Source organism: Triticum dicoccoides, chromosome 7A (assembly GCF_002162155.2).
Source record: "Triticum dicoccoides isolate Atlit2015 ecotype Zavitan chromosome 7A, WEW_v2.0, whole genome shotgun sequence".
Taxonomy (NCBI): Eukaryota; Viridiplantae; Streptophyta; class Magnoliopsida; order Poales; family Poaceae; genus Triticum; species Triticum dicoccoides.
In genome coordinates this window covers 115,402,567-115,413,868 of record NC_041392.1, presented here as the reverse complement: position 1 = coordinate 115,413,868, position 11,302 = coordinate 115,402,567, and the positions used below count along the sequence as shown (strand labels likewise).

Below are 11,302 nucleotides of genomic sequence, written 5' to 3'. Positions count from 1 at the left end.
CCTCTAATTGTTGTTGCAAGTTTTTACGTGGCTGCTATAGGTTTATAGCAAGAACGTTTCTTACCTACGCCAAAACCACAACATGATATGCCAATTTCTATTTACCCTTCATAAGGACCCTTTTCATCGAATCCGATCCGACTAAAGTGGGAGAGACAGACACCCGCTAGCCACCTTATGCAACTAGTGCATGTCAGTCCATGGAACCAGTCTCACGTAAGAGTACGTGTAAGGTCGGTCTGGGCCGCTTCATCCCACGATGCCGCCGAATCAAGATAAGACTAGTAACGGCAAGTAAATTGACAATATCGATGCCCACAACTACTTTGTGTTCTACTCGTGCATAGAAACTACGCATAGACCTAGCTCATGATGCCATTGTTGGGGATCGTAGCAGAAATTTAAAATTTTCTATGCATCACCAAGATCAATCTATGGAGTAATCTAGCAACGAAGGGAAGGAGAGTGCATCTACATACCCTTGTAGATCGCTAAGCGGAAGCGTTGCAAGAATGCGGATGAAGGAGTCGTACTCGTAGTGATTCAGATCGCAGTTGATTCCGATCTAAGCGCCGAACCACGGCGCCTCCGCGTTCAACACACGTGCAGCCCGGTGACGTCTCATACGCCTTGATCCAGCAAGGGGAGAAGGAGAGGTTGGGGAAGACTCCATCCAGCAGCAGCACGACGGCGTGGTGGTGAAGGAGGAGCGTGGCAATCCTGCAGGGCTTCGCCAAGCACCGCGGAAGAGGAGGAGGACTTGGGAGAGGAGGAGGGCTGCGCCAGAACTTGGGTGCGGCTGCCCTCCCACCCCCCACATATATATAGGGGCAAGGGAGAGGGGGGCCGGCCCCCTCAGATCCAATCTGAGGAGGGGGCGGTGGCCAGGGGGGTTGCCTTGCCCCCCAAGGCAAGGGGGCGCCCCCCCTTTAGGGTTCCCCCAAACCCTAGGCGCATGGGCCCTAGGGGGGGAGGCGCCCAGCCCACTAAGGGGCTGGTCCCTCTCCACACACAACCCATAGGGCCCTCTGGGGCAGGTGGACCCTCCCGGTGGACCCCCGGAACCCCTCCAGTGGTCCCGGTACAATACCGGTAACCCCCCGAATTATTCGGTGACCGTATGATGACTTCCCATATATAAATCTTTACCTCCGGACCATTTCGAAACTCCTCGTGACGTCCGGGATCTCATCCAGGACTCCAAACAACATTCGGTAACCACGTATATCTATTCCCTATAACCCTAGCATCATCGAACCTTAAGTGTGTAGACCCTACGGGCTCGGGAGTCATGCAGACATGGCCGATACAACTCTCCGGTCAATAACCAATAGCGGGATGTGGATACCCATGTTGGCTCCCACATGCTCCACGATGATCTCATCAGATGAACCACGATGTCAAGAATTCAATCAATCCCGTATACAATTCCCTTTGTCCATCGGTACGATACTTGCCCGAGATTCGATCATCAGTATCCCGATACCTTGTTCAATTTCGTTACCGGCAAGTCTCTTTACTCGTTTCGTAACACATCATTCCGTGATCAACTCCTTGGTCACATTGTGCACATTATGATGATGTCCTACCGAGTGGGCCCAGAGATACCTCTCCGTTTACACGGAGTGACAAATCCCAGTCTCAATTTATGCCAACCCAACAGACACTTTCGGAGATACCTGTAGTGAACCTTTATAGCCACCCAGTTACGTTGTGACGTTTGGCACACCCAAAGCACTCCTACGGTATCCGGGAGTTGCACAATCTCATGGTCTAAGGAAATGATACTTGACATTAGAAAAGCTTTAGCATACGAAGTACACGATCTTGTGCTAGGCTTAGGATTGGGTCTTGTCCATCACATCATTCTCCTAATGATGTGATCCCGTTATCAACGACATCCAATGTCCATGGTCAGGAAACTGTAACCATCTTATTGATCAACGAGCTAGTCAACTAGAGGCTTACTAGGGACATGGTGTTGTCTATGTATCCACACATGTATCTGAGTTTTGTATCAATACAATTCTAGCATGAATAATAAACGATTATCATGAACAATGAAATATAATAATAATAATAACTAATTTATTATTGCCTCTAGGGCATATTTCCAACACAGCATCTATGGTGCATTTTTTTAAATGAGCCCTTTATGTGTTTACTTCCCTCAAAATGGTCCATACGCTTTCCATGTCGCAATGTGTGTTGCAACCTACACACCCACCACCTATGTAGAAGTTGCTCCCTGAGTAGGCATGGGTGTCCGCCTAGATGAAGGGGTTTTCTCCCCTTGAGACCATGAATTGTAGGGCAACCTCGCTGAGAGGTTTGGCGCAGCCGACGTGGAGACCCCGAGCCAGTCAGCATGGAGGACGACATTCCTCTTCCTTGGTGCGGCCACCAGGGAGAGCCCAAGCCAATTGGGAGCTAATGTGGGATGAGGCTGAGATGGCCGGCCTACTCTTCTCGCTGGAGCTCAAGCCATCATGCCACGCTCCACATTGTTGCCTCTGACTCTAAGCATTCTGTGCGTGGGAGAAGAAGGTGTGACAAAGCTCTACGGGTTTTCTTGCATATTTACCTTTCATAAGTTAACGTGGTGGGTCCATTGGGTCCACATGGCAACACTCCAAGCATCTCCAAGCAACACGTCGATGGGTCAATGCATGCCATGCAAGTTTAGGACCTAATATGAACAAACTTACATAGTTTTGGGACTCAAAACTGCAGTTTCAAAGTTATAGGACTAAAATGACACACCTTCAATAGTTTTAGGAGCTAAAACTGCAGTTTGACTACTGACACACCTTCAATAGTTTTCGCAAAAGAAAAAGACACACCTTCAATAGTTTAGGACATAAAACTACAGTTTCAAAACATAAAACTGCAGTTTCAAAGTTATAGGACTAAACTGACACACCTTTAATAGTTTTAGGACTTATGATGCATTTTACTCGAGATGAGATGAGTAGCATGTGCATGTTCAATCAGTGGTCATGTGTCTGCCACATAGGATTTCCCCACCATGGAGTATTTATTTTCTTTCTCTCTCTCTCCCTCTCCACAAATCACATGCGTGTGACCGAACGTATAGGGAAAGAAGTGAGGGACGTGGTTATGTGGATGGACAAATATAAAGTCAAAACAAACACACTCAGAAGCTGACTGGGCGTGTCCGCGGACGTTTGAGGGGCCAAATTTGTCCACTCCAATTGTACATGCCCTGAGAGATGGAAATACCTAGGTGTTTAATTTTATTTTATTTTTGCGAATGACCTAGGTATTTAATTCAATGGGACCAAGGACCTAAACACACACAAAATCCAAACCCTAGTGGGCGTGAAACTGCGAACTTGACCACCATCCATGTACACGTGTATAATTCATCATTTTGACCTAAGTGGAACACAACACAAACTAGAGTTGGGTCCCGTCCGAAATTGCCATTTTAGGAGCTTGTGGAGTAACTGAAGGACCACGGATGTGGAGTAGCTCGCATGAATCTCAACACGTTTGTTGCCTTGGTTTATTGGATGATGTTGATTCTACAGGTCGCCTAATTAAGCTGTTTAAGCTACGCACATGACTGATTTAGTTGCGGCGTTCAAGTAAACCATTTGTCAACGAGTTAAAACTTTACCAGTGCCTTGCTAAGGGGGAAAAGATGTGTGGGCAATGTGGCAAAACGCGTGCCAAGTGCCTGGGCAGCATCACACGGGTCTGATTCACCAGATGCACCGGGCCATTCGTGCACCAGAAAAAAGAAAAGATGCCCCGCTTTCACAGCACGTGCTCGGGTAATTGCAATCTGCCGCCAAACAAAGAAAAAAGCGCATGATAGAGCGAAGAAAAAGGTATGGAAAATTTACGTGTCAGTGAACTAAGCCGCCGCTTGACTCTCTACCCATGATAGACAAAGCAGCCAAAGCGTACCGAGATTCCCAGAACGTGTGATAAAAGGAGTGTGGGCTTCTCGTCACGTCCTAGGTTCCTTTGCCCGTTGGCCTCGCTCTCCAGTTCCTACCACGCTTCTAACACGTTGCGGCGAAAAGAGAAAGAGATTTACTCTATCGACGTGCTCAGCTACTGTATATGAACACAGGTGACAGTGACCTTCACCCAGCAAAGGTGAACCTCTACGATTCTCCTACTCCTACCACGGGCGCGCAAAAGCTACAGCAATGATAGCAAAGGTGAGCCACTACTGTATATGAGACGAACAAGGCAGTGATAGCAACTGCTGCAATTTGCAAACATGTAGGCATCCTTGCACAAGATGACAAGACCGACCACGTTCTTTAAATCAGCAACCACGCGCGGAAGTCACCAAGGCATACAGGATTCAGTGCTCCCAGAGAGGAATTGGGAGCCATTGGCAGGCCGACAGGTGCCCAGATCTGGATGCTAAATCTTCCTGCGACTCCACGGGTTTGAGTTGGCATGCAGTGGTACTTGGTAGGTGGCTGCAGAGGCAACCGCTGCTGGTGAGGCAATTTTAAACATTGCAGCAGCCGCCTCCCCCAAAATTGTAAACCTGCGGAAAACCACATGAAGAGAAGATCGCTGTCACAGGTCAACTACCGAGAGACAGACAGAAATAATAAAACATGTCAGGCAAATTCATCAAGTTATGCTTATGTTATACACCCTAGGCCTAATCCAGTAATAGTAACTTGGCTCGCCCTTGCTATCGCCCTGCCACTTCACAAGTGTAGGATTTCCGAGGTTAACCATTTTATGCAACAAAAAAAAGGGTTGTCTACAGCTTTGGGTATGAGTACGTACATAAGTCCACCTTCCATGACGAACTTGCTATCTATTGAATTAAACTGCTTAGTAAGAATGCACAAACAAGTGGTTTAGCTCTATCAAGAAACAACTCTATGCACCTCTCGCATAGGAGTAGTTCCTGAGAGGCCGAAAACAAAAGCATTTCAGGTTAGAAGCAAAATAAAACACGGCTGGAATATTAGTGCTTGGGCATACTATCGTACTGATGCAATTATCTGGTGATTGTAGTATTGTGCAGTTATCTCTGTAAAGAAGCCATTTTTGGGTGAGTTGAATTGTTAATACAGGAGTAACATCGCTCTGTCAGAAGAGAGCGGAAAATTTGTAGAACACTGAATGCCTGTGACAGTAATAAACTCCACTTACGTATTCTTGGAGCCTTCAATGTAAGTCAATCGTAGCTTGGACCATATGTGGCTACAGGTGGTCCATATGAGTACCTCCATTGATCGCATGCCGAACATTTATCAAGCTTAGTGCAGTTCTCCAGAGTGCAGAACTTACAGGACCAAGATGCGTACTTGGCTTTTGCAATTTTAGGTTTCGCTGTCCCACAAACTTCACAAATTGGTGCCAGAGGCTGCAGATGAAATGTGTTAGAGAACGGGGAGCAGCAGTAATAGAAGTACAGTAGGCCAGCCACTGCACTTCTTTTTCAATGAAAAAAGAACAGATTACAGATGTCTTTGAAAAAGATATTACAGATCATATTAACAGCATAATGTGCAAAAACAAGAAAAGGAGTATCACTTCGGGCCGTTTTGGCACCCAGGTCCAGTTGAACCCGGAATCACAGCCGCCCAGATATGTGTAGAGATCTGTGCCGCACATCACTGTCATGCGAATACAGGAATATTAGACGAAGTATACACTGGCGCCGCACTGTGTACGTACGAGAGGCAGCTAGCGCCAGGGAGGACGGACGTTGGCCTGCTAACGCGTCTTGACGCACCTGTACTCTGGACACGTGGTACAGGTGTTATCTTTGGACGGAGTCAGCCGTTTGTCTGGCCCACATGAAAGGTGAAAAAAGAAAATGTTGGGCGCGTGGTGGGGGTTAGTTCTACTGCCAAGATTTTCTCAGCAGAGGGAGCGCTATTGCTCTGAGTAAGCCACGGCAGAGCTCTGCGGCGTCGCCGGAGAGGTGCGTCTTTGAAGCCGTAGGGGGGGTGCCGCCAACTGGGCATAGATCACCGCGACGGCTCGGGCATGGCGACGGAATTCCCAGTAACTGCAGTCGACAGGTAAATATAGCCTTATCCTCCAAATCCCGTGGTTGTTAAATATTTAGATGCAGTTGGGGATCTGATTTCTGGATGAAATCCACCCACAGTTTACCGATTTACTCGGACGAGGCGTGCAGCGCTACAATTTTAGTGGAAATGGTGTGAGATGGAGATCAGTCAATAGGGCATTCCGGCAGAGGGTCTAGGATGGGGATGGATGATGCACGGCTGAGTGGTGTTGGGGGATTCAGCAGTGGTCATGGTCTCGTCCAGCTTAGTGGTGCTGCTTACGGTGAGCAAATAAGTGTTGATGCCGGTTGGGGAACAGCTTCTGATTTCAGTAAGAGCGAAGGAGATAACACGGATGTGGCTGAGAAAGGGGACGCCCAGATGAACAAGCACCCAGCCATGGATTCTGTCATTGCAGACCAAGCACAGAGTGGAGATGCAACCTCAGCTCATTCTACGGGCAAAATGGATCGACAAGCCCCAGGTTGGACAAGGTAACAATAATTCGTTGAATTCTCTTCCGATGAGTACCGCGTGTAATTCTGCAATCTATTTTTTTCATGTCTGCAACTGATTGAGTGATAAAAAAGTGGAAATTATCTGATATTTTGCAAAAACTAGGCAAAATTGGTTAGTTGTGGTTGACTGGGGTAACAATATACGACTTATGTTATTAGAGACGAGACTTTTTTTTGCCATGCTTGACCAGGGAAGAGAGCTGGATCTATGGGATGCACTATCTTAGAGAATACACGAGGGAGAAAGTTCAGAGTCTGTCGGATGTAAGTTTCATTTGCACTAAGCGACCGTGTCATTTGAAAAATTCATTTCTAGATCCATAGGTTGGGGCTGGCCAAATATGTGTTATTGTGTGTGACAGAGCCAGATTACATACTTGGCGAAGTCGCTTGTGTACCAGCTTGTTGATGATGCAGGAGAACAGGACAGTTCTGCCACACTTCATGAAGGACGAAGAAGAAGACGAAGAGGAGACTTAGATGCCAGAGGGTTTATGTTGAAGTGTATCATTTTGGGTGGAAGTGAAGGTTCTCTAGCAAAGTGGCGGCTGGAGTAATGCTTCCACTACAGGGGAATTGCAGCTGAGAGCGTTTTGTTTCCCCTTAAAGTTTATGCAATGAAGTGTGATAAAACCCATGACATCTAATTATGTTCCATTTGCACCTGGGATGGACAATCTAGAACATAGTGAATCCCTGTGTTTCGAGAACCTTCAAGTGGGGAAGGATGGGCTAGAACTATGTGGAGAGGGAGGAGGAATGGGTGCTACTGGTGGATGAACTTAATCGTGCAGAGGAAGGGGATGGTGGTGGCTGGCTTGGCTTGTAAATATCTAGCTTTGATGGCTGCCGTTTACAATCCGGTGGTCCAGTTGTGGCGCTCTGTTAGGACAGATCCGTCCTCCTCCATCTGTACTGGAGCGGCGTTACACGGGAGATTCGCTGCCGTACAACTGATTGGTGGGCCAGGCCCTGTACTATTAAAACGAAATACAGAAGTGAATACTAGTCTGTGTGAATCATGACACACATGTGGTCCAGATGCTCCCGGGAGCCGAAACGGATTTCCGGTATGACTTATATCATTTGTGTAAATGAACTTAACATACTTATAACAATACATCGATACAAATAAGTCATATCACTTTGTATTACAATATATTATATTATTAATGTTTTTTATCATAATACTTTGTATTACAATATATTATATTATTAATGTTTTTTTATCATAATAGTGAAGGGAGTTAAATATACACTGTTGATGCAGGTTAATTATTAGTTACATGTTGCCAGTGTCTAAAAGAGTAACTTGATACGCATCAAAATGCAAGTTGCAAATGTGGCTTCAGAATATCATAAGGAGTCCATTTGTAAAGCGAACTACTGTCACCACAAGTCCAAAAGAGTAACTACATATGCATCAAAATGCAAGTTGCAAATGTGGCTTCAGAATATCATAAGGAGTCCATTTGTAAAGCGAACTACTGTCACCACAGATCCAAAGGTAGGTAAGGATGAGATAGAAAGGTGGGCAAACAAATGTACGTCACAGACATAGAAAATCAAATCAATAGTTCAATTTATCCTAGGGCGTTCCAAGTTCATAAATTATGAAAACTAGATTTCATCTTAAGTTTGGATAAGTCTAATCTGCTCTGGAAGTACCACTTTGATATGGACTCACTATTAGTGCGAACCATTTACATACCCACTACGTTCAGTGCACTTCAAAGACTGCTAATAGATCATAATGGAACCAGCTAGAACCAGCACCGAGTATAAAAGAGAATTTGTGCCTAGCTGAAGAGCTGGCCACCAAGTGTATGTGGACATCAGGTTTTGTATGTGAAAGGGCATGAATGTTTTCTGTAATAGGAACTTCAGTGCAGTGTTGAAAAATAAAGTGGCTGATCAATTTACCTGATTAAGAAGAGTGCAAGCACTACACTCCCACATAGAACTAAAGTCCGCATCAGTCGTTCTACCAGAAGAGGAATCAGCTCGTGCTGGAACTTGAGATACAGATGAAGTGCTGGGTTCTGCAGAACTACTAGAAGAATCACACCTTGTGTTTTTTGCACGCTTTGTGTTTTTTCCATCCCTTGTTGTCAAGTTAGGTGGTTGCTCAAGAATAACAACATCTTCTGAATCATCGATACCAGAATCATTATGTGATCCGCACCACAAGTCATCCTGCATCCTCCTTTCAGCAGCCATGGCAGCAGCTTGTACTGGACTAAGAGCACTCATGATAGCATTATTTCCACCCAACTTTCTTGGGCCGGACGGCAATAGAGCCCCATTCCTTGCCCGTTTCTGTGCTGCAGTTAGTGTAGCTTGTCGGAGAGATGGTGGTGGTGGATGTATTGAAAATCCACCTAATCGCCTGCCTGTACCATCAAACCCTTGTCCTGGCCCCGTGATACCCTTTGCAACAAGTTCTTCACACTCCTGAATCATCATTATGCATAAGCAACATATAAGCATCTAGCGTTTGATTCGGCGAAATCCTATGTACAAGCACACGGATAATTCTGAAATCCAAATATTGATGTAATCACTTCCATTTGAGCAATTGTTATGGTCAGGTAAGCAGATATAAAAATTGTGATGTTTCTAGCAAATAAATAGAGGGGCTACTAACTTACATGCTTCTGCTAGGACTCGTTCACATAATGATAAGCCAAAACTTAGTAAACAAGATCAGTTCCGTCTGCACATTGTTAATGACGACAGCATCCGACGAAAATTTCAGGTTAAATGCCGTTAACCCCAAAATCAACTGAACCAAGTTTCAGTTAACGGGCTAGCTAGGTTGCAAGGGAATATGCACAACATCTGCATTCTTATAGCCTAGTGCACACAATCAACAGATTCCAAGCAACCGGATATATACATACACTGACACTAGTGAACCGCTATACAGGTGGAATCGTAGACATTTGAAGCACCAACACAAGAGCAGAAACGTCAGCAAACGGACCTTGCGGAGTTCGTCCCAGAGCTTGTAGAACTGCGCGTCGTGGGGCCCGCGCGCGTTGTGCGCGAGCTCGTGGAGCATGGTGTCGAGCACCTCCTCGTAGGGGATGAAGTCGAGGTCGCGGCCGTCGCGCCGGAGCCGCAGCTTCACCTCGGCGCCCCGGTTGACGTTGAGCCCCAGCAGCCTCGGGTTCTTCGGCCTAATTAATCCCCAAATAAAAACGGGTCACCCCGGCACACGGTATCTATCGGTCGACGGAGAAGCCGATGTGGGGAACGAGGGATACAGAGGCTAGGGTTAGGGTTTGCTGCTTACGAGAACTCGGAGAGGACCTTGACGCGCCACTTGCGGCGGCGCATGATGGGCTGGACCTGCTTGGCGACGCGGTCGAGGAGCGCGCGCGCGGCGGGCTCCTCGGGCTTCCGCTTGAGCGCCCGGATCTCCCACACCTTGTGCAGGTCGCCCACCTCCATCGCCGCCGCCGATCGGGCGGCCGCGCGATTTGAAAGCGATTGGGGGGTTGGCGGCGGGCGAGGCGGGCGGGAGACGAGGGGAGGCGGGCGTTTATGCCTGTGGGCTGTGGGAGGGAGGCGGGCGCGCCTGCGGGGGGTCGATTCCCCGTCGGCGGATGCGTCCAGGGGATTTGGGGAGGATTTTCAGAAAATGGCAAGCAAACCCTCTCCCCTTCTCTCTCTTTTTTTCTTCTCGTTTTGAACGGCTCGATTCGTCTGAAACTCTGCGCCGCAGAAGAGCGTACTGAGATTCGTGTTTTACTGGAATTGTGATCTGGATCGTCTTTCACTTCGTTATCCGAAGCCTTTTGCAAGCTTTTGGTGACATGAGAGGAGTGTGTACTTCGTGGCAGCATATCGGCAAATGGATCGTCTCTCTCTTGTTTTCCTCTACGTGGCTTGTTGACATGGATGTTCTAGAGACAACGCAACAGAACAAACATATAGTTGCGGGTGCTTTTGATTTGCGAGTGAGCTCTGTGATTTAGTAGGCCCCAAAAATGTGCGGTGTTCCCAAGTTGCTGAAAAACGGCCTCGCAAAAAATTGCACCATACATTTTGAAAAGAAGACATCACGTACATATACGTTATTGAAGGTTAATATGCAACGAGCCGTCCTAGCTCAGTTGGTAGAGCGCACGGCTTTTAACCGTGTGGTCGTGGGTTCGAATCCCACGGACGGCGTCTTCTTTTTTTGCTTTGGTAATTTTATATATTATTGGTTGGAATCGTCAGGCAACCATTTTTTTTTTCATTTTTGGAATCAATCGTCAAGCAAGGGTAGCCATGTTTGAAGGTGGATGATATCGCAAAGTAGCTCACAAAACCAGTTTTGTGTACCCAAATGTTGGAATAATAGTTTCTTCCCGTCTGGACAATATGCCATTCAAATGTTGTAAAACTAGAACAATGTATGTATAGTGGACCTGTGTCGCTCTCCTCCCAATGGTGGCACAGGAAACCCTAGCCATCGTTGCTCGTCGCTCCACCGCCCCTCCACTTTTGTCACTGCCGAAAAAATCCCGTCCAGATAACTCCATGTTGCCGACGGCAACACCAGGTTGTGTTTCCTCGGTTGTGGTTCTTCGGCGGCCTTCTCCTATGATGGTTCTAGACCGCACAGTGGTCCAGGTGCTATTCCTCCACCTTGTCCTATTGACATGGAGTGATGTAGACCGAAGCTCAAGGTGAGACCCGATCCGTTGTTGGGGCCCGATCTTTCACGACACTCCACCACCCGCAGTAGCAACCTCTCGCCCG

The 11,302-nt window shown here is 47.1% G+C and overlaps 1 protein-coding gene and 1 non-coding gene across 2 annotated transcripts; one reads left to right on the top strand and one right to left on the bottom strand.

The window, feature by feature from the left end:
- Nucleotides 1–4,128: 4,128 nt before the first annotated feature.
- On the bottom strand, nt 4,129–10,158 carry LOC119330455 (DNA-dependent metalloprotease WSS1-like). The gene is made up of 5 exons (XM_037603563.1): nt 9,846–10,158; nt 9,534–9,729; nt 8,471–9,001; nt 5,161–5,374; nt 4,129–4,537 (listed from the first exon to the last, which is right to left on the bottom strand). Exons 1-4 carry the CDS (start codon nt 10,001–10,003, stop codon nt 5,186–5,188), a joined length of 1,074 nt encoding a protein of 357 aa, XP_037459460.1. The 5' UTR covers nt 10,004–10,158; the 3' UTR covers nt 4,129–4,537; nt 5,161–5,185.
- Nucleotides 10,159–10,653: 495 nt separating this feature from the next.
- TRNAK-UUU lies at nt 10,654–10,726 on the top strand. The gene has a single exon. It is a non-coding gene; the product is annotated as a tRNA-Lys (tRNA).
- The last annotated feature ends 576 nt before the right edge of the window (nt 10,727–11,302 follow it).